Consider the following 22956-nt stretch of genomic DNA (forward strand, 5'->3'; position numbering starts at 1 on the left):
ATATATATATATATATATATATATATATTTATATATATATATCCAGAGGGATAGTCTGAGACTCCCCCCTCCTTTCACTGAGTACCGCATTGAATTTTGGGCATCTCAGAGGGGGATAGACCCAGTTAGTGGAACAGACTGAACGGCCGCTCCAGTACTGTGCACAACTGAAATAAGGTTATTTAGCTTTAAAGGAGAGAATCAGGTTTCCATGGAGGAAAAAGAAGAATTTTGTGGCTTGGCACATGAATTGTGTGACGAAGGGGTTAGGAAGAACAGAGGAAGTGAATTCTGATTTTCTGTTTCTGTTACTTTAATGTTGAAGAAGTAAATCTATTATGGCAAGGACGGGATGTTTTGTGGTTCAAGAAAGTGACTATGGTGTGAGAAAATTATTGATTAAGAAGGAACGGAGATTGAGACTAATGCGTCAGGCAGACAAACATTTAAAAATGATGATCTGAAACAAGAGGTCTCCCTGCTAGATAAGGTCCCTCCCCAGGAAATCAAACCTCTCTCATAGATGTCACACAGGACAAGGGTGTTAGGCGTCAGATTCCTGCAGCTGCACAGCGGGAATCCAGAGCCATACATCCAGCGGTCTCCCATTCCTTTCCGACCGCTCAGGGACCTGCACAGCAATCTCGGCGCTCTGACCAGCTCTCTGGGTCTGGATGTTGCTGCCACCTCTGGACCAGCAATGGTAGTGCAACCTGCTTTGCAGGAAACCACTCCAGAGGCTAAGTTCTCTCGCCGCGCTACTGGGCATGCCCACGAGACGATCTCCCAGTGGAGATCGGGGGTCACGTGCTCAGGTCCTTGTCCTGATCTGATTGGCCCATCTCAGAGGTCTGGAAGGTCCCGGAAGCGCATGGCTATAAAAGGCCCGAATGGCCGCTCGCCCATGCGCTAGTATAGACTATACTTGCTATGTGTGAATGGTGATGGATGTATGATTCTGGTGACTGACTCATTTGAAACCCCTTCCCTCTGATATTACGTATGTGGTCAGGGAATTAGTGTTATAGTCAGCACCAGTCAGTGGCAAGCCATACGCCACAGTGCATACCGCACCGCTACACTAGCGTCCAATAGTGTTATGCCTCACGGCACTGTCATACAGCGGCAGTAGTTACCGCCGCGCTGCAGTTAGCAGCATTTACCGGCGTCCGCGGTAGTGACGCCGCGTGCACGGTAGGTCAAGACCGACACCGACCTCTGCCTTGGGCTGTGTCCTGTGACCGTATACCGTGTGTGCAAGCCAGCTGAGACCTGTGAAGCTAACAGGCTCGGCGTTTATGTTTTACTTATACTAAAGCGCCTCTGTGAGTTTAACAGAGTCCGCTCTGCGCACCTCGGGTGACGTTTAACCCAAGCGCAGTATACTGCCATATAGCGAGTCTGCCATTACTCAGCAGCGGTTGTTACATCTACTGCACGGTGGACCCCGGGCGGCGAACGCACTTCCTATTTATATTTAGTGCGCTCCGCAGTCCCTAACAAAGGAGGAGACTGCAGAGAAGTTCTATGGGCGTCTTATGGTAGTATTTAGAGATCTGAGATTCTCACTGTATAATAAAGCCCACACACATCTTTTTGTGGCAGCTTTGATGTCCGGCTTTAAACCCGAATTGCAAGAGGCAATAATGTCAGTTAGACCTGACATGAGAATTCCACTCCGGACAATGCATTGAAAGTAGAAAAAAAAGTTTTCAGAAGACTTTAACCCGCTCTGTATCAGCAGGGAAAGAAAAAAAAAAAAACCAAGCTAGCAGCTGCAGCTGCTCCAGTTCTCCCTCCAATCTCTGGTGTTATACACGGATGGTTCAAGATATGCTGACGAGTTTGGTAGATTCCACACGGGATATGCTGTTACCACAGAGGACACTGTAGTGCACGCAGCTGCACTCCCGCCCTCACAGTCAGCACAAGAAGCAGAACTCCAGGCTCTGTCTACCGCATGTACTTTGGCCAAGAACAGACAGGTTAATATATACACATGGACTCACGGTATGCATTTGGTATTGCTCACGATTTTGGGGCCCTATGGGCCAATCGAGGGTTTATTACTACTGCCGGAACCCCAGTGAAAAATGCTGAAGCTGTTAAAACCCTCATGGACTCGATCAAATTACCTACTCAGGTGGCTATTATCAAAGTTAAGGCGCACGGTCCTAGGAACAGTCCACAGACTGTTGGCAACGCATTTGCGGATATGCAAGCAAAAGCCGCCGCTCTTTTACCCATTGAACCAACCATACCAGCTATGGTGACCACATGTCAGGCGTCGGATTTCTGCGTTTACTCCGCAGGGATCCAGACCCTCACATTCTGCAGTCTCCTGCTGTTTATCTACTGCAGAGGAGATTGCAGAGGAGATTGCCTTGCAGCAAATCTCTCCTGAGGCTAAGTCCTTCTGTCCTCCTACTGAGCATGCTCATAGGACGATCTCCCATTGGAGATCGGGAGTCATGTGCTCAGGTCCCGCTCCAGATCTCATTGGTCCATCTCAGAGATCTGGAAGCTTGCGGATGGTCCCGGCTGCTATAAAAGGCACGCACGGCTGTTCCGCCATGCGCTAGTATAGACTTACTTGCTGATTTGTATGAGGACGGATGTATGATTCTGGTGAATGACTCAGTATAAAACCCCTTCCCTCTGATATTACGTATGTGGTTAGGGACTGAGTTTAGAATCTGCGCCAGCGCTCCTCTGCTGCAACATCTACAGCTTGCTAGCGTCCGACATTGCTCTTGCGTCATAGCTTTGTCGTTTGGCGGCAGTGTCCACGTCGCGCTGCAGTAGCAGCCCTTCTTAGCGTCCACAGCTGCGACGCCGCACACAAATGGTAGGTCTAGACGGACATAGTGCCATCATCTTGGGCTACTCCTGTGACCTGATACCATGTGTGTATTTATACTGAGTACTGTGACCTCAACAGGCTCAATCTTTTGTATTTGTGTTTATTTGTCATCTCTGCGAATTAACTGAGATTGCTCTGTGCACCTGGGTGAAGTTTAACCCCGTGCGCATTTCCGCCATATTGCTCCTGCCACCACTTAGCAGCGGTTATATCACCTACTGCACAGTGGACCCCGAGCAGCGAACGCACTTTATTATTTTTATTTAGTGCGTTCCACCGTTCCTAACACCACACGCTCTCAGCGTAAACAGTTACAAGAAGCATTGACCCTACAAGAACCTGATGATCTACAACAGACTGAAGTTTTCTGTCGGACCCCGCGAGACCGCTTAATGACGATGCAGAGAATGTCTCCAAAGGAAGAGGTGAAGCAATGGAAGACTGATGGGGCAGGTATGGATAATGGTCTCTGGAAGAAGGACCAACTCGTGTGTCTTCCTAAGCGGATGTACCCTGCTATTGCCACATGGGCACATGGGCCTACACATTGAGGAAAGAATCAGGCCCTCGCACTGGTGCAAAAATTCTACTGGGCCTCGGGAATTTCCACAGTTTTGACAGCGCTCATCCGTGCCTGTAATATCTGTCAGACTTGTAATCCCGGTCAACTTCAACGTGTACCCCTGAAGCATGTTGCTAAGCCCGACTATCCTTTCCAAAGGCTCCAGGTGGACCATATCATGTTACCTAAGTCTGGAAGGTATGAATGCTGTTTGGTTGTTGTTGACATGTTCTCCAGTTGGCCAGAAGCATTCCCTGTTACCAACATGACTGCAAAAACCACAGCGCAGAAACTGGTGATGGAAGTCATATGCAGATATGGGGTTCCAGAAGTTGTTGAAAGTGATCAAGGTCCGGCCTTTTCTTCTCATGTGTACCAAGAAGTTCTGACAATGCTTGGATCCACTGTAGCCCTCCATACTCTGTACCACCCACAATCCAGTGGGAGAGTGGAGAGGCTGAACGGCACACTGAAAGGGACAATTGACCAAAATGATGCAGGAGACTATGGCTCCATGGCCAGAGCTCCTACCCATTGCACTATACCACATTCGTACTACCCCTATTGCAAAACATGGCCTGTCCCCATATGAGATATTGTTTGGTACTAGGCCCCCAGTTGCAAATTTCCAGCCTCAGCAGTTATCAGAAGAAACTGACCGTGCTGTTCAATGTTATTCAGCTTAGTGAAAATCTTGCTAACACCCATGCTATATTTTCTTCTTCTCTTCCAGATTCAGCAGAAACCGACACCTGTCAAAACATGAAGCCTGGTGATTTTGTAGTCGTGAAAAGGCATGTCAGAAAGCACGGACTAGAACCCTTGTATGACGGTCCCTATCAAGTCCTCCTCATCACCCAACAAGCCAATAGCAAATAAAGGGGGCATAATGTTTTGGTTTTTCGCATTTTTCATATTATTGGTAGTTAGAAGATATTCAAAGACTCAGAGATCAATATTATAAAGACAATGATCGTAATAAGAACAGTTGGTGGTCAGACACCTTCTCCTTTCTCAATCCAGCAAATTGGTTTAAGGGAATTGGGGGCTGAATAGCTGGGATCTTACAAAGCTTGTTACACATTGCAGCCTGTATCCTTGTTGCATATATGATACTAAAACTTTGGTGTATTTCTGTATGTATTAGGAAATTCTGCACTAAGACAGCTAATGATGATACCAAAGGCGTCGTCGCCCCTGCTCTTCTCTGCACCGATCTCAAAAGGTTACTTGATGAAGATGTTGAAGCCAAGCACATGGCTACCTACAAAAGATCTCCACCACCGTCATCAAAAATTGTTATTCGTAAATTGCAGTATACAGGGGGGACGGGTGCGCCGCAACAGCCATGACTGATAACACGGCATCAGTCATGTGAAGACCAGTACCCCTCAAGCTGTTAGCTTGGGATAGCACCTCTGATGCTGCATATGTGTTAAAAAAAAATGTATCTAGGGGGATTGTGAAGGGTTAAAACTAAAATCAAAGCTGAAGCTTTCATTTCTCCATTCTCTGAAGGTTTCGTTTCCCCATTGTTGTTGCTTTAAGATAAATTTTTGTAATTGGGATAAAAGTTCAGGCTGTTATGAAACCAGACTGTTCCTCATCAGGTACAAGATAAGGGACCCGGGGGTGTATTAGTCTGAAGAATATGCCATTATACTACTTTCTATGCTATGTACGTACGGACATATATGTATTTTCCAGTTTTCTTGCAATATTATTGGCTTATAAAGTGAAATAAGGCTATTGGTAGTTGAGAACTTTGCATAATTAGGCAAAATATTATAAAAGTGACTAAAATAAACAGGTTTAGCGATCTCCTTGGATCGTCACATACAGAGACACGTCTCCATTTGGTCATTTGAGTTGCTAGCAACACTCTGGAATAATTTGGAAATCACTGGATCAAACGTGATGGGTTAATTTAATCCTCTCCCTATCATACTTTGGGGGTGCTTATCTGCAAAGGGGTCAGGACGACTGCAACCTATTGAAGGGAGGATAGATGGGGTCATGTACAGCGATATTTTGGCCAACAACCATCATCCCTCAGTAAGAGCATTGAAGATGGGTCGTAGCTGGGTCTTCCAGCATGACAATGACCCCAAACACACAACCAGCGCAACTAAGGAGTGGCTCCATAAGAAGCCATTCTCCAGACCTGAATCCAATAGAAAATTGTATCAAAAACTTATTTAGTAAAATTCATATAATGTGAGGTTCTGGATTTTTTTTTTTTTTTTTTTTTTTTTTAGATCCTGTCTCTCATATTACCTAGCTGGTCAACTACGTTACCTAAGGTGCTGGCTAATCCAGGATAGACTCAATAATGCAGAATCTCATCTTATATATTTTTTGGAGGGACATACGCCATGAGCAATATTAGAGGGTTCATACAGACCATCTCCAGGCTTGTTGTTCGCACATAATTTAGCAATACAGGTCTGGCGAGAAGGTAAACACATCGTACAGTTTACTGATCAGGTGGGAGAGACTCGAATATGGGATAATCCTGAATTTGTGGAACTCCAGAAGCTGCAGGACCTGGAGTTCTGGAAACGACACGGAGTGGTGTCGCTCAATCAGATTTTTGAGGACCAAACCTTATTGTCATTCGAATAATTTCATGTGAAATTTGAGATTCACAATAAAGATTTTTATAGATATTTGCAGTTGAGACAATACAATGTCAATTCCCGTTTCCTAGAAGACGAATTTCTAAATACCCGTTGATAGGTGTGCTGTCAACCCAGGGGCCCACAGGTGTGATATCCTCCCTATATACTTTCCTGTTAAATTCTTGGATCGCATCCACTCAACTAGCTGTAGAGGGTAAGTGGAAGCACTTGATCCCATATATTACAGATCAATGGGGTGACGCATTGGAGGCGCATATAGTGGTGTCAACGGCCGCAAACAATAAGCTAATTCAATTGTATATTCTTCATCAATCCTGTTTAACCCCAAGTAGGCTATATAAATTTGGCAGAAGAACAGCTGATGAATGTCATAGGTGTGGAGATGGAGGTGCGGATTTCTGGCGTCTTATTTGGAACTGCAGAATCATTCAAAGATATTGGAATGACGTAATAGCTACTTTGGAGTGGATAATCGGAATACCAATTGAGTGTCGTCCAGAACTCTGTATTTTGGGTGTAGTGGATGAGGAGAGTTGGACTCATTATGATAGAATATTCCTCCGGGAAGTACTATTTATGGCCAGAAAGACGACTGCATTGAGATGGATGGGAAAGAAATCTCTTTCAATTCAGCAGTGGAAAAAATTAGTGAATGATGTGATCCCATAAAAAAAATATTGTATAGGCATAGAAAGTGCCCCCAAAAGTTCCACAAGATCTGGGAAAGATGGTGCGATTCACCCTTGACACATCTGGCCCCGGATGTTGTAACCTCATCAATGGTGCGGCATAACCCCTAAAACACACCTTCTTCTATGTATGGAAGTGATGCTGTGAATGACCTTAAGAACAAATATCTATTACAATCTGAATAAGTACAGACCCAAACACTAATAAAGAATATGTTGGTTGATGATGCAATGCTTTGTAGAAATGTTATACTTTATTTGTAGTGCTTGTTCGCTCTATTGTTGAAAGTATGCTTTTATATCCACTTTGGATAATAATGATGTGCTGGCCTGTATTTTATACCGCAATGTCATATGCTTGTTGTATTAATTTGTGGAAATTTTTCAATAAAAAGAGCTTTAACCCCTTACCTACAATGGACATAATATTCCGTCCATGTGACCCTTGACATAATTTCCATGGATGGAATATTACGTCATAGCGATCAGCGGCGCCCACGTGGTAAGCGCCGCTGATCGCGGCCGGGTGTCAGCTGATTATCACAGCTGACACCCGGCACAATGTGTCAGGGGCAGTCACGATCCGCCCCCGACACGTTAATCCCTTGCACACTGCGATCAAACACGATCGCGGTGTACCGAGGGTTAAAGGGAAGCATCGGCAGGGAGGGGGCTCCCTCCGTGCTTCCCTGAGCCCCCCACAGCAGCGCAATGTGCAGCACTGTTGCGGGGGGGGCTCTTTCCCTGCTGGCCCCCGAATCCAAGATGGCGACGGGGACCTTCGGGGGCCTGCAGGGAGCTGACTTCCTCAGTGCCTGCAAAGTGCAGGCATGAGGAAAGCCTGTGCAGTGCCTGTGACAGATCGCTGATCTGTCACAGTGACCTGTGATGATCTGTCACAGGACAGTGATGTCCCACCTGGGACAATGTAATAAAGTTAAAAAAAAAAAAAAAAAAAAGTGTAAAAATAATTTAAAAAAAATCGCTAAATAAATTAAAAAAAAAAAATTCCCAAATAAATTCATTTTTTGGAAATAAAAAAAAAAACAATAAAAGTACACATATTTGGTATTGCCGCGTCCGTAACAACTCGCCCTATAAAACTGTCCCATTACTTAACCCCTTTAGCGAACCCCTTAAAAAATAAAAATAAAAAACAAAGCAAAAAATAATGATTTATTATCATACCGCCGAACAAAATGTGCAATGACGCGCGATCAAAATGTCACATATAAATATCCATGGTACCGCTGAAAACGTCATCTTGTTCCGCAAAAAACGAGCCGCCATACAGCATCATCAGCAAAAAAATTAAAAAAAGTTATAGCTCGCAGAATAAAGCGATGCAAAAATAATTATGTTTTATATAAAATTGTTTTCATTGCATAAAACCGACAAAGCATAAAAAAACGATCTAAATGAGGTATCGCTGTAACCGTACTGACCCGAAGAATAAAAGCGCTTTATCAATTTTACTGCACGCGGAACGGTGTAAACGCGCCCCCCAAAGAAATTCATGAAACACTGGTTTTTGTTCATTCTGCGTCCCAAAAATCGGAATAAAAAACGATCAAAAGATGTCACGTGCCCGAAAATGGTACCAATAAAAACGTCAACTCGTCTCGCAAAAAATAAGACCTCACATGACTCGGTGGGTCAAAATATGGAAAAATTATAGCTCTCAATGTGGTGATGCAAAAACTATTTTTACAATAAAAAGCGTCTTTTAGCATGCGACAGCTGCCAAACATAAAAACCGCCATAAATAGTAAATTAACCCCCCGTTATCACCCCCTTAGTTAGGGAAAAATAAAAAAATTAAAAGAAATTGTATTTATTTCCATTTTCCCATTAGGGTTAGGGCTAGAGTTAGGGCTAAGATTAGGGTTAGGGGTGTGTCGGGGTTAGGGTTGGAGTTATAATTGGGGGGTTTCCACTGTTTGAGCACATCAGGTGCTCTCCAAATGCAACATGGCGTCTGATCTCAATTCCAGCCAATTCTTCGTTGAAAAAGTCAAATGTTGCTCCTTCCCTTCCAAGCTCTGCCATGCGCCCAAACAGTGGTTTACCCCCACATATGGGGTATCAGCCTACTCAGGACAAATTGCAAAACAACTTTTGGGGTCCAATTTCTCCTGTTACCCTTAGGAAAATAAAAAATTGGGGGTAAAAATATCATTTTTGTGGAAAAAAATGATTTTTTTATTTTCACGCCCGGGAGTTATAAACTTCTGTGAAGCACTTGGGGGTTCAAAGTGCTCACCACACATCTAGATAAGTTTAGTGGGGGGGTCTAGTTTCCAAAATGGGGTCACTTGTGGGGAGTTTCAATAGTTTAGGTACATCAGGGGCTCTCCAAACGCACATGACACCCGCAGACCAATCCATCAAAGTCTGCATTCCGAAACGTCACTACTTCCCTTCTGAGCCCCGACGCATGCCCATACAGTAGTTTTCTCCCACATATGGGGTATCAGCTACTCAGGACAAATTGGACAACTTTTGGGGTCCAATTTCTCCTGTTACCCTTGGGAAAATAAAAAAATGGGGACTAAAAGATCATGTTTGTTGAAAAAATACGATTTTTTTATTTTCACACCCGGTCGTTATAAACTTCTGTGAAGCACTGGGGGGTTCAAAGTGCTCACCACACATCTAGATAAGTTCCTTGGGGGATCTAGTTTCCAAAATGGTGTCATTTGTGGGGGGGTTTTCACTGTTTTGGTACATCAGGGGCTTTCCAAACGCAACATGGTGTCCGATCAAAATTCCAGCCAAAAAAGTAAAATGGCGCCGCTTCCCTTCTGAGCTCTGCCATGCGCCCAAATAGTCGTTTACACCCACATATGGGGTATCAGCGTACTCAGGACAAATTGTAGAATAACTTTTAGGGTCCTGTTACCCTTGGGAAAATAAAAATTGGGGGTGAAAAGATCATTTTTGTGGAAAAAATATGATTTTTTAATTGTACTGCTGTACGTTATAAACTTCTGTGAAACCCTTGTGGGTTCAAAGTTCTCACCACACATCTAGATAAGTTCCTTGGGGGGTCTAGTTTCCAAAATGGGATCACTTGTGGGGGGTTTCCACTGTTTAGGTACATCAGGAGCTCTCCAAACGTGACATGGCGTCCGATCTGAATTCCAGTCAATTTTGCATTGAAAAAGTCAAATGGCACTCCTTCCCTTCTGAGCTCTGCCATGCGCCGAAACAGTGGTTCCCCCCACATATCAGGTAACAGCGTACTCAGGACAAACTGCACAATAACTTTTGCAGTCCAATTTCTCCTGTTACCCTTGGTAAAATAAAAAAAAATGAACCTTAAGTATTTTTTTTGTGAAAAAAAGTTAAATGTTCATTTTTTTTAAATATTCAAAAAAATTCCTGTGACGCACCTGAAGGGTTAATAAACTTCTTGAATGTGGTTTTGAGCACCTTAAGGGGTGCAGTTTTTAGAATGGTGTCACTTTTGGGTATTTTCTATCATATAGACCCCTCAAAGTGGCTTCAAATGTGATGTGGTCCGTAAAAATAAAATGGTGTTGCAAAAATGAGAAATCGCTGGTCAACTTTTAACCCTTATAACTTCCTAACAAAACAAAATTTTGGTTCCAAAATTGTGCTGATGTAAAGTAAACATGTGGGAAATGTTATTTATTAAGTTTTTTGTGTGCCGTATCTCTGTGATTTAAGGGCATAAAAATTAAAAGTTGGAAAATTGCAAAATTTTAAACATTTTCACCAAATTTCCGTCTTTTTAACAAATAAACGCAAGTTATTTGAATGAAATTTTACCACTAACATGAAGTACAATATGTCACGAGAAAACAATGTCAGAATCACCTGGATCCATGTAAGCGTTTCAGAGTTACTACCTCATAAAGGGACAGTGGTCAGAATTGTAAAAATTGGCCCGGGAGTTAAAGTGCAAACCACCCTTGGTAGTGAAGGGGTTAAAAAAAAGATCCTGTCTCTCACAGTTGAAGTGCATTTATGATAAAAATTACAGATCTCCATTCTTTGTAGGTGGGAAAACCTGCAAAATCGGCAGTGTATTAAATACTAATTTTCACAACTTTATACTGGCCTTCGTATTAAAAATGGTAAGCTGCAATACAGCCTCAGTGTGATTTCTATAGGGAAGCTCGGGCTGTCATTATGCCAGTAATGGGGGCTCAGAGTGTCACTACTGTGAGGCAAAGCAGGAGCTAAATTTAATTGCTCTTGGGACTCTGGATATGACTCACAAATGTTGAATATCGCTCTCAATATAAGAAAGGTTGGAGCCCTCTCCTCTCTGCCAAAAGTCTCAAAGTTTGGTGTGAGGGCATTTTTGTCTTTTTGCCTCAGCCTGGTTTCTTTTCCAACAAGTGGGCAGGGCTAAATAAAATAGGGCATGGGACATAATGCAACCAATTTACCACAATGGCAGTTTGGAGAAGGCACCCTTCAGATATCAGGGACCTGGAGTAGTTTGCCAAAGAAGAATGGTCTAAAATTTCAGCAGAGCATTGTAAGAAACTCATTGATGGTTACCGGAAGCGGTTGGTCGCAGTTATTTTGGCTAAAGGTTGTGCAACCAAGTATTAGGCTGAGGGTGCCAATACTTTTGTCCGGCCCATTTTTGGAGTTTTGTGTGAAATGATCAATGTTTTGCTTTTTGCTTCATTCTCTTTTGCGTTTTTTCATTTAAGACAAATTAAATGAAGATAATAATACCAAAGAATTTGTGTTTGCAATCATTTTCAGGAAGAAACTGAATATTATCTGACAGAATTGCAGGGGTGTCAATACTTTTGGCCATGACTGTACATCCGAAATTGGATGACTGTACATCCGAAATTGGACTAAATAGGTATCAGAAATCTACATACAAACTAAAGATGCGCCAATTATTTAAGAAGCTTCCTCCTTAAATATGTTCCTCTGCTCCAGTGTTACAATACTACAGTATGAAAGTTCTCCCAAACAGTTGTCTGCTTTAATTAACCCTTACCCATATATCCTTAGGACGATAGAGCATAGGGAGGTGATAGAGAAAGTATAAAGGGGTATGAGGATGGCCCATTAATTTTTAAAGAGAACTTGTTACCAGGTCAAAAGTGGACAGTTTTCACGCTTATAATAATGTTGCTGCTCTCCTGAGTATCCCCAAATTTCTTTCAATATCATTTTTATGGTCTATTCTAAGGGGGCATAGCTCACATGGTAATAATTCAGAGCAGCTTAAAAACACCCCTCCCCCCAGAGAATCCTGTGAGCCATGCCCCCTTGGTGAAGACCATAAGAATTAGCATTAAATAAAATTGCTCATGTTTCTAGAACAGTCTAGCTGATTTTAAGAAAACAAAACCGAAATACTCCGGGGAACATCAGTAACAAATAACAGCAAAAACTGATCACTTTTGGCCTGGTGACAGGTGCTCTTTAAGCACTGTCCATATACTTTGTACAGCATGTAGAGGTCATTGAGCTTGGTCTGGTAAGGCCTCTTTCACACTTCCGTTTTTGACAATCAGTCAAGATCCGCCAATTTTGAAAAAAAACGGATCCGCCATATTTCTTTGCGGATCCGTTTTTTTCCCCATTGACTTTCATTATTGGCGGATCCTCACTGATTGCCGTCCGTTGCATCCGTTTTTTTGAGGATCCGCCACAATGTTAGTGTCCGTCAACATCCTCAAAGATTTCCAAACGGAGCTTGCAACATTTTTTTGTCCGGCGGATCCTCCAGACACTGAATTAACCCCAAAATCTGTCTAGTTGCCGGACAAAAAAAAATCTCTCTCTCTCTCTCTGCGATTCCTTTAAATTTCCTCATTTTCAGAATCCGTCCAAAAACGGATCCTGTGCCATCCGTTCACATCAGTTGAGAACGGATCCGCTTGTCTGCCTTTTTGGCGGATTATAACTGATGCAAAAAAAACTGAAGTGTGAAAGAGGCCTAAGCAGTACACATTTCTTAACTGCTATAGCTTTTAATAAATATCTTATGCATCCTCGTCACCAATATCAATAATATCAGGGTGGACAGATGGGCCATGATGTGGGTTGACCTCTGAGTATATAAAATTGGAATACATGAAGTAGATACAGAAGTATCCTGATTAGCTTATTAATATGACTAATAAAACCTAACTAATAAAGAATGTCTGTACTATCACAAAGGACTGCTATTTTTTTTTAGAATAGCCCTTCTTCCCCAGCAGCAATATTAACGTCATTTACAAAGGATACAGCTCCATGTAGGAGGGAACGCACACGGTCTCCTTTGAGAATTCCACAGGGCAATAAAGCTTGTTCAGCTGTTCTTCATAGAGTCTCAGAGCCTCAGTCAGGTTTACACAGTTTCCCTGTGGGAGGAAGAAGACGAAAGTAAAGGTGAATTATAAGCTTATTGACAAGCATTAAAAATTATGACCTTGTGAAGGCTTCTAAAGGAAAATAGGAACTTGCCATTTATCATAGGAACTGTCTGGAAGTCTGCACTAAGCATTAAACCTGAGTTCAGTTAACCCGTGAAGGTTTAGGAAACAACCTTTCGATTATTTAGGCAGAAAACTCTCTGATGTACAAGATTCTTTATGCAATTATTGAATTACTTGTGTAGGTCAAATACTTGACTTGTCCACAATTGGTTGACTTATAGTATCAAAGACCACTCTCACGCTGTATTCATATTATAACCAGCACATATGCTGAATTTGGCAATTTGTAATAATTCATGCCAAGATAGTGTTCTCTCAATCATCAAGAAGCATGAATTCTTTAATAAGACTTTGGTAAAAAGAGTGCCACTGACATATCCAAAATTACTTATTCGTTGTACTTGGTCATGAGATGGAATACAGAGACACAAGGTATAAGGCTTCCATCCTGTGTCCAACTACAATGGATGCAGAATTTTGAATACATCACTTTTTACCTACATCTTACTGAAGAAAACTTAATGTGCATCTTTCAGAAGTAGAGCACCACTTACAATACTCTTGGGAAGAGAGTTATATATTATTGAGAGACGTGTGTCACAGCAGCGTCATTGTTTCTTTGTGAATGCCTTTGACGGGAAAAGTAATGTGGCACCCCAGAATTCTGGTTGCCACAGTGGCATTGCCTCCCTCACAGGGAGTAATGTCATGCCTGGAAGCAAGGAGTGGTCCCCGTACCAGGTGTCAGTAGGAGAGAAGTCGAGCAGAACCTGAGGAGTGGAGCTGTGATTAAACTCGCCACAGAGCTGAGCGCTAGGAATCGGATACCGGAGTCCGTGGTTGTGCGGGTACTGAAGTCCCAACTAGAGTTGAGCGACTTTAGTCGGATCGGGTTTCATGAAACAAAATTTGTTTCAGATGAAACTGGTCCGACTAGGGCAAAAAAAGTCGGAGTTTCGTCCGAAACCCGACCCCAATACAAGTCAATGGGGAATAAAAGTCGGCATTGAGTGGATGAATGGAGTGGACTGCAGATCTCCTGGCCTGAACTAATATCCGTCGACACAGCAGCATACCAGAGCCTGGAGCCGACATAAAGGAGCGGCACCTGTGATAGGCTCAAGCTGCCTGCCATGTGAGCAACGGTTTGTTTTTTGAAAACAGAGAGTGACAGTTAGAAGCAGGAGGATGAGCTGTTAGGCAGCAAGGAGAAAGGGAGGACAGCGCAGAAGGAAGGGCTCCATACCTACCTGGCCAGGTGTATCCAAAATTGCTTCCAGACTGCCCGGCTCTCAATCACGATCTGTTACCAGTGCCCCGGTCTGTACTATCAACCAGTGATCTCTTGCGTCCCGAGTACTGCACCACAAGGTACACGAAGCCTGACATAAACAAAACTGGTAGTCCTGGGGCCCAGCTCCACCTGTGGGAAGCAGAACCATCCCATCTGCGTCACCATCAGCCGCAGCCGTCTCCTTTAGCAGTGTCGGACATCTGTTGCCGAACACCACAGGTGGCGTCACGTTAAATCCCATATATATATTCCCCATTTTACGGCACAGCCAAGGCCACGGAGTAGGGTCACAGCCCCGTGACTTCCCCAAAGAACTGTCCGACCCGGTTCCGAGTATCCCATGGCCCTGGTGGGTGTGTCAGTATGTGTCAGCAAATATATATGAAGTAGTGTATTCAATGCAGATGCATCCAGTATAAAGCCGCATGGAGCCTGTAAGAAAAAAACAGATACAAAAGAGCCACATAGAACTCCGTATTATGGCTCCACATAATCTGAGCATTATACTGTTGCATAAGAAGTATATTGAAATGGGCCAACATCTGCCTATTAACGAGCACCAAATGATCATGTACATATTAATCAACATTTGCTCACTGCCGATAAAACTGTACGGGGGAGGGGGTCGTGTACGGATGCCAGTGTGAATGGTTGTGCGGATGCAGAGCTCCCACCGGGTACACTAGCGTTACAGTAATAGCACCCTGCACCGGTGCTTCAATTGATCCCCAGATGGGTTCCTAAAGCGGCGTCTGCTGGTCCCGTGACAGTCCTGGATGCCTTCCTCCTCCGGGAGCAGGGCGCCGCTGGAGTCCGGGTGCCATCTTGCCTCGCGGAGGAAGCGCCTCAGGAGCAGGCGGAGGACGCTGATGCCGATACCCGGGGGGTTGGCGATAGGCCTTCGGGTCATGCAGACGCTGGGCCCCCAAGGGATATGGAGGTAGCACCACATGTAAATGATGCCCCAGAGCTGTGTTCTCCTGCTGGATTAATACAAGAGCCAGTTTCTCCTGGCCAACATGCTGCTGATCTTGGCGGTTTGCAGCAAGCACTAGGGAGAAGCCATTTTCCTCCCTCACCTGATCAGGTTCCAGCTAAAGCGTCCATACTACAGATAACTCACATGGTGTTCCTTATGGAGGGGACTGGCATTCAGGGAAAAAAGAGGTCTCTCTCCCTCAAAGGTCCTCCTAAATGAAGCTGTAGTAACATCTGTACTGAGGATGGGAGAGATTATTTAGAGGGGTCCTCTGATGGAGAAGGTGACCTTCTGGACGATCATCTTCCCCCACAGTGGCTGAAGTTTTTCTCTCTTTTCCCATCAAAAGAGGATTTCAAAGCATTAATAACGGAGGTCAAAGACACATGCAGATCAGAAATCACCTGTGTGAAACAGGACCTGCAGCTTTTGGCAGGCAAAATTGACTCCTTGGAAGGAGAGCATAATGAATCCATATCCCATATGGCTGATTTGCACCATACATCTATTATGCAGGAGAAAGTGGTCAGAGATCTGCAGGTTCAATTAGAGGACTAGGACAACAGCGGTAGGAGATGTAAGAGAGTGAGGGGAGTCCCAGAATTGGATGGCCAGGAAAAAGTTAAGCTAATTTTGCAAGAAATCGTCACCTCTATCTTGGGCGATCCAGTCTGCACTCCCCCTTAAATTTGACTCAGCACACCAGGCCTTACAGCCTAAAAGGAGCCTCACCTTTCCCAAGAGACATTAATTTGCTGTCTTCATGACTTTGAAATTAAGGAGAGGATTATGGTGAAGGCCAGGTCCCTGAAGGAGATTATGTACCAGGACACTGCCATTCAATTACTCTCGGACCTATCTCGTATAGCTTTGAAAAGAGGAGACTCTTTCGGCCTTTGCTGTCCATCTTGAAAGATCTCAAAAGTCCCTATAGGTGGGGTTTTCCCTTTGCTTCAACAGCCTGAAGGTATTTGGCGACTCTGCGCTCCCTGGAGGATCTGCCATCCTTTTGTGAGAAATTAGAACTCTAGGTCCCCAAGATTTCAGATTGGGACATCCTGTCCCTGCAGGTCTGCCTCCACCTCCAGTTTGGATCCAGAAAAGAAAGAAGGATTGTCTGAGTAGCCGGGGAGGGAAGAAGGGAACAATGGGCCTTTATTGATTTCTTGGACATAACTTTTCTTACTGTTTTTCGCATTTTCTCTTCTAAAGAGCACAAAACTTGGCTTTGAAAACTGATTAAGTTTCTTTAAAGTATTAGCCAGTGCAGGCTCATTTCTATAGTATTTCATAAAAGTTTAATAGCCGTACCGCTTTTCACTCTCTTTAAGAGTGTCATCCGCTAATTAATAATGATATGTGCCTGGGGGAGCTCTGGTTGGCCCTTTGACAGGGGATTGTTCTTTTATTATTTCCCCCTTTTGTGGATTAGGTGTTGGGCTGAATCTCCCTGAGAATTTTTTCTGTGGCTGCTGTGCTTCTTTTGTTATTAACCTTGTGGGTTTGACATTTTCCACAAGGTTAGGCACGGACCAGGCTTCCTATTTCTGGGAAATATGGTGTTTTATTTACTAATATTGTATGTTTTTTCTCTTTATGTTCTTCTTTGTCCTTGTCTCCTCCCCTACCTATTGTTTCCTCCCCTTCCAATCACCCATTTGCAACATCCGGATCTCCACTTGCAGAAAATCTTGGGGGAGAGGGTCTGGTACTATATCTGGAGGGAGGTGGGAGTGGTGTTGGTTACTGGTGATCATATGCATGTGAGTACACCATACAATCCCAAATGACACGTGTAATATCATTAAACGTCAAGGGACTTAACGCCTCTAGAAAGAAGAAGCTTGCCATACAGGAGCTGAAGTCCCAAAAGGCCGATATTGCCTTCCTTCAAGAGACTCACTATGATAAAACAGGCTCTTTAGGGTTCGCCTTAAACTCCTTTCCCCTGTCTCATTCTGCGTTCTCAAATAATAAGAGAGGAGGAGTGGTCATCTTAATTTCATCAGGTTGTCCCCTACAAGTGAACCAATCACACATTGACTCTGAGGGTAGATATGTCATATTGTAGGCTTCTTTGAGGGGCAGGCATATCATTCTATTTAATTTATATGCCCCAAAATCAGGTCAGATCAAATTTCTGAGAAAGGTTTTTTCTTTGATTCAAAAACTTTTGCCAGAAGCTTTGCTGGTGGGTGGGGACTTTAATATCCCTTTCTCGTAACAATTTGATAGACTCTCTAAAAATGGTAAACCCCATTACAAAATCTGATCAAACTGGCGAGACTTTAGAAAATTAATTAGGACTAACTTCTTGTTTGACTTGCTTTGTCGACTCTCAGATTGTGACATGGGAGGAGGTTCTGCACTTCTTGAAGGACCTCTACTTGGGTAAATCTCTGGGGCCAGATGGGCTGACATACCTGTACTATAAAACCTTTGCGGAGGAACTATCTCCTCATATGGTCAAACTATAACTCTTTTCTTGAGGACTCCCCCATGCCAGATACACTAGCACATTCTTATTTGGTTCTTATCCCAAAACCAGGGAAGGATCCTTCGGATTGCTCAAACAATCGTCCAATAGCATTGTTAAATTCTGATTTAAAAATACTCACCCGTTTATTGGCTAATAGACTGAACTGGTGGCTTCCGCAACTTATCAATAAGGATCAGGTGGGTCTCATCCCTAACCGGCAAGGGGACACAACACTAGAAGGGCGATAGACCCAATAGATGTTGGTAATAAAAGAAAATTACAGTCTTTTATATTAACTTTAGATGCAGAAAAGGCATTCGATCGTCTTAATTGGTACTATTTGAGACACTGAAGGTTTCTGGCTTTTTGGGTACTTTTACGAAAGCTATTGGAATATTGTATAGCTCACCTCTATTAAGCTTCCTTTTAATACCTCTCGCTATATTTAAAATATCTAATGGGACCCGCCAGAGCTGCCTTTATCGCCTATATTATATGTTTTGTGTATAGAGCCTCTGGCGGCAATGATCAGGAAAAATCTAAATATAACAGGGGTAAAGGTCTGCGACAAGATGTTTAGCATTTCCTTATTTCAGGATGATGTCCTTTTGAAACTGACCAATCTACATATTACACTGCCTAACCCAATGGAAGATCTTAAAATTTACGAGGATTTATTGTGGTATAAGCTGAACACTTCAAAAACAGAGTCTCTCCCACTAAATACCCCCCGATGTACTGGATAATTTAAAACTAAATTTTAAATTCAGATGGAAAGCTGAGACTATCAAATATCTGGGGGTTAACCTATCTTCCTCTTATGGCAATTTATATAACTCCAATTTTCTACAACTTCTGAACGACTTAAAGAGGTTGATGGATAAATGGAAACCGCTCTCACTTTCACTAATTGGCTGGATTTCCTCTCTTAAGATGTCCCTCCTTCCTAAACTGCTTTATTTTGAGACCTTGCCAGTTAGGGTGCCCATGAGTGATCTTAAGTCTCTTCAGGAAGCTATGATGAGGTTCATTTGGAGTGATAGATTACATCAGATTTCTAAGCTTGTCCTCGTATCCCCTAAATCACAGGAGGGGTCTATCGGTCACTGATATTATTAAATACTATTGGGCAGGTAACCGCAGGTAACCTTCATATAATCCCTTCATGGGCTTCGTTTTGGGCATATAATTAAGTAGACAGAAATAGAGAAATTGTGGTTGGCGCCAATTCATAAGAATTCACTACTATGGTTAAATAGGACCATTGTAACCCCAGAGCCTCTATTGGGTCCAATTCAGTTTACAAGGGAGGTCTGGCTCTCCTCTATGAGGAAGGTTGGTTTAACCTCCCATAACTCACCTATGATTTCATTTATATTTCAACCCCTGCTGCCCAGCAGCCTTGATCATGCAATGGCCCACCCTTGGTGGGCTTGTTAAGATTTCCAGATATGGTAGACGGGGATACGCTGGAGCTTCTCACATTCGATGACATTAAGTCTAAAGGGCCTGTCACACTAAGCAATATCGCTAGCAATATCGCTATAACGTCACTGGTTTTTGTGACGTTATAGCGATATTGCTAGCGATATCACTATGTCTGATACTTACCTTCGACTGCTCCCCCGCTGGTTATCGCTGATCGCGCGAGAACGTCCAGGACCGTTTCTCGTCGTCAGCTTCCTGCTGTAACGACGAGCGACGCGTGGATGCGGGCGGGAGGACGTCAGGATTGCCCCGTCTGACAGGTAAGTAGCGACCCCCGCTATGTCGCTGGTGAGATCTGCCACGTCAGATCACTGGTCAGGATCGCTGGTACATCGCTAAGTGTGACAGTACCTTAAGTTTTTTTATGACTAATAAAGAATTCTATCAGTACTTACAGATTAAACATTTTGCCTTTTCCCTTTTTAGGTTCTTCGGGTGTCTCCCTATGAACGGACTTTGAAAGGATTTGAAGGAGCGGGTCGTCGACCAAAGGTTTATTATCAGAAATATATAAAATTCTGTGTACTCTCCAAAAGGGCCGGCAATGAAAACATTCCTACATGTGCAAGTGGGAGGAACTTTCACCTCAAAGCTGACATATCATCTAGGAAAACACGGCTAAGTCTTCTATTTGCACCCTTTATAAGGAAAACCAGTACAAGATACTAATGTTCTCATATCACACTCCTGACCTCCTTCACAGACTGAACCCCTTAATACCAAACGTGTGTTGGCGTTGTGGTTCAATCTGGGCACGCTGTAACGTATTTTCTGGTTGTGTCCGGGGATTGAGAAGTTTTGGAGGAAGGTGAGATTGTTGATTTCTAAGGTTCTTTATGCTGAAGTAGGGCTGGATCTGACCATATATACCTCAAATCTTACTCCTAAAGGGATGGGGAAAAAGTCAGCTAAATTGATACTACACATTCTCACAGCGGCTAGGTGGCCAATCGCCCTCAAATGGAAGCAGATCTTCCCGCCGTCACACTTTCACTTAATATATAGAGTTAAGGATGGAATATGACGGCGATTCTAAATGCGAGTGTGGAGCATTTCGATTAGGTTTGGGCTCCATGGGATTACTTTTGGGCTCAGAGAACTGAATGAGGCAATACCCAAACTCTTGATCCCCCCTTTTTTGGAGCTTGCTCTTTCTCCTTCCCTGTGGTGTGTGTCCAGTCTTTATGTCCATATATTTAAGGTTATACGTAAGATAAATTGTTTATGCTTATGTTATATTTTGGTTGGAGAATCAATGTTATTTTTCTTATTTCTTCTTTTTGTATTGTAAAAGTTTGTCCTGATATATGTTCATTTGTCAAAAACTGATAAAACTTCAATAAAAATTTACAGTTATAAAAAAAAACTGTATGGGGACAGAATGATCATTAATGTGATTGTTCTGCCTCCATATAGCTTTCATTTCTACAGTACATGCCCTATTCAAACAATGCAATCAGCTAATGAAGGAGCATCTTGCAAATGTTTGTTGGCTGATCATCAGCATTTTTACATGAGCGTTTCCAGGAACATGTTTAACAGTTAAGGGCATGTCACACTAAGAGATATCGCTAGCAATATCGCTATAACTAGTGACGTTATAGCGATATTGCTAGCGATATCGCTGTGTCTGATACTTACCTACAACCCGCTCCCCCGCTGGTTATCGCTGATCGCGCGAGAACGTCCAGGACTGTTTCTCGTCGTCAGCTTCCTGTGGCGCTTCCTGCTGTGACGATGAGCGACGCGTGGAGCCGGGCGGGAGGACGCAGGATCGCCTGGTGTGACAGGTAAGTAGCGACCCCCGTCCCCTGCGATGTCGCTAGTGAGATCTGCCTATGTGGCAGCTCACTAGCGACCACTTAGCGATGTACCAGCGATCCTGACCGCGTCATATCGCTGGTCGGGATCGCTGGTACATCGCTAAGTGTGACAGTACCCTTACCAGTACATATAGCTAGGCCTCAACCACTTCATGACCGGAGGTATTTTCAGTTTTGTGCTTTCGTTTTTTGCTCCCCTTTTTCCCAGAGCCATAACTTTTGTATTTTTCCATCAATATGCCCATGTGAGGGCTTGTTTTTTTGCGGGACGAGTTGTACTTTTGAACAACACCATTGGTTTTAACATATCATGTACTGGAAAATGGGAAAAAAATTCCAAGTGCAGTGAAACTGCAAAAAAAGTGCAATCCCACAGTTGTTTTTTGCTTTGCTTTTTTTTACTAGGTCCATTAAATGTTAAAATTGACCTGTCATTACAAGTTCATAGACACCAAACATGTCTAGGTTCTTTTTTATCTAAGTGGTGAAAAAAAATTCCAAACTTTGCTAAAAAAAAAAAATGTCATTTTCCGATAACTGTAGCGTCTCCATTTTTAGTGATCTCAGGTTGGGTGAGTGCTTACTTTTTGAGCACAGAGATTAAGTTTTTAATGATACCATTTTGGAGCAGATACAATCTTTTGATCGCCCGTTATTGCATTTTAACGCACTGTTCCGGCGACCAAAAAAAGTAATTCCGGCATTTTGACTTTTTTTCTCGCTACGCCGTTTAGCAATCAGGTTAATCCTTTTTTTTATTGATAGACCGGGTGATTCTGAACACGGCAATAGCAATTATGTGCATGTTTTATTTTTTTTTTATTTTGAATGGGGCGAAAAGGGGGCGATTTAAACTTTTATATATTTTTTTAATATTTAAAAAAATTTTTTTTTAATTTTGGCATGCTTCAATAGTCTCCATAGGAGACTAGAAGCTGCCATAACCCGATTGGCTCTGCTACATACAGGCGATAATCAGGTCACCTGTATGTAGCAGAATACCTCACTTGCTATGAGCGCCGACCACCAGATGGCGCACATAGCAATCCGGCATTGACAACTATAGAGGTCTCCAGGAGACCTCTGGCTGTCATGCCAACCCATCGGTGATCCGCGATCACGGGATGGGGTCACCGATGGGTGGATTTTCGGCGCAATTGCCGGAAGCGCATGTTAAATGCCACTGTCAGCATTTGACAGTGGTATTTAACGGGTTAATAGCCACAGGTGGATCGCAATTCCACCCGCAGCTGTTTCGGGCACATGTCAGCCCACATCAAAGGGAGGGTGTCCAACATTGGCGTACTAATACGCCCTTTGTCGGAAAGGGGTTAAAGAGGTTTTCCCACAAACAGAAAGTACATTTTATTTGATAGATCTTGGACTAATATATTCCACAATTAGATGTGTTGAAAAAAAATGTTCCTGTGCTGAGATAATCTTATAAATGTGTCGCTGCTATGTACTGTGTATTGACTGTGCTGGGGTATTTTCTTAGCATACCACAGCTGCTGGGCAGGGGAAGAAGCAAAAGAGTATACAGAAAGGACAGCATGGGATCAACCCTGCTGGTTTCTGTGAGGCAAAACCTTTCACTGCTTGTCTTTAAGCAAGAAATAATCAGCTGTGATCCTATTCTGTCCTGTCTGTATCCTCTCTTTTGCTTCCTCCCCTGCCCAGGAGATGTGGTGTGATCAGACCATGTCCCT

General features: G+C 43.3%; 1 protein-coding gene across 3 annotated transcripts in view; it reads right to left on the reverse strand.

Annotated features, from left to right (window-relative positions):
* Positions 1 to 22956, reverse strand: part of SMS (spermine synthase) — a 212805-nt gene that overhangs the window by 22462 nt on the left and 167387 nt on the right. For all 3 annotated transcript variants that reach the window (XM_073565837.1, XM_073565838.1, XM_073565836.1), the window contains exon 10: positions 12994 to 13109. In XM_073565837.1, coding sequence (XP_073421938.1) covers positions 12994 to 13109 — 116 coding nt within the window. The remainder of the gene's footprint in view (positions 1 to 12993; positions 13110 to 22956) is intronic.

Source organism: Dendrobates tinctorius, unplaced genomic scaffold (assembly GCF_039654945.1).
Source record: "Dendrobates tinctorius isolate UK_male_01 unplaced genomic scaffold, ASM3965494v1 ptg000016l, whole genome shotgun sequence".
NCBI lineage: Eukaryota > Metazoa > Chordata > Amphibia > Anura > Dendrobatidae > Dendrobates > Dendrobates tinctorius.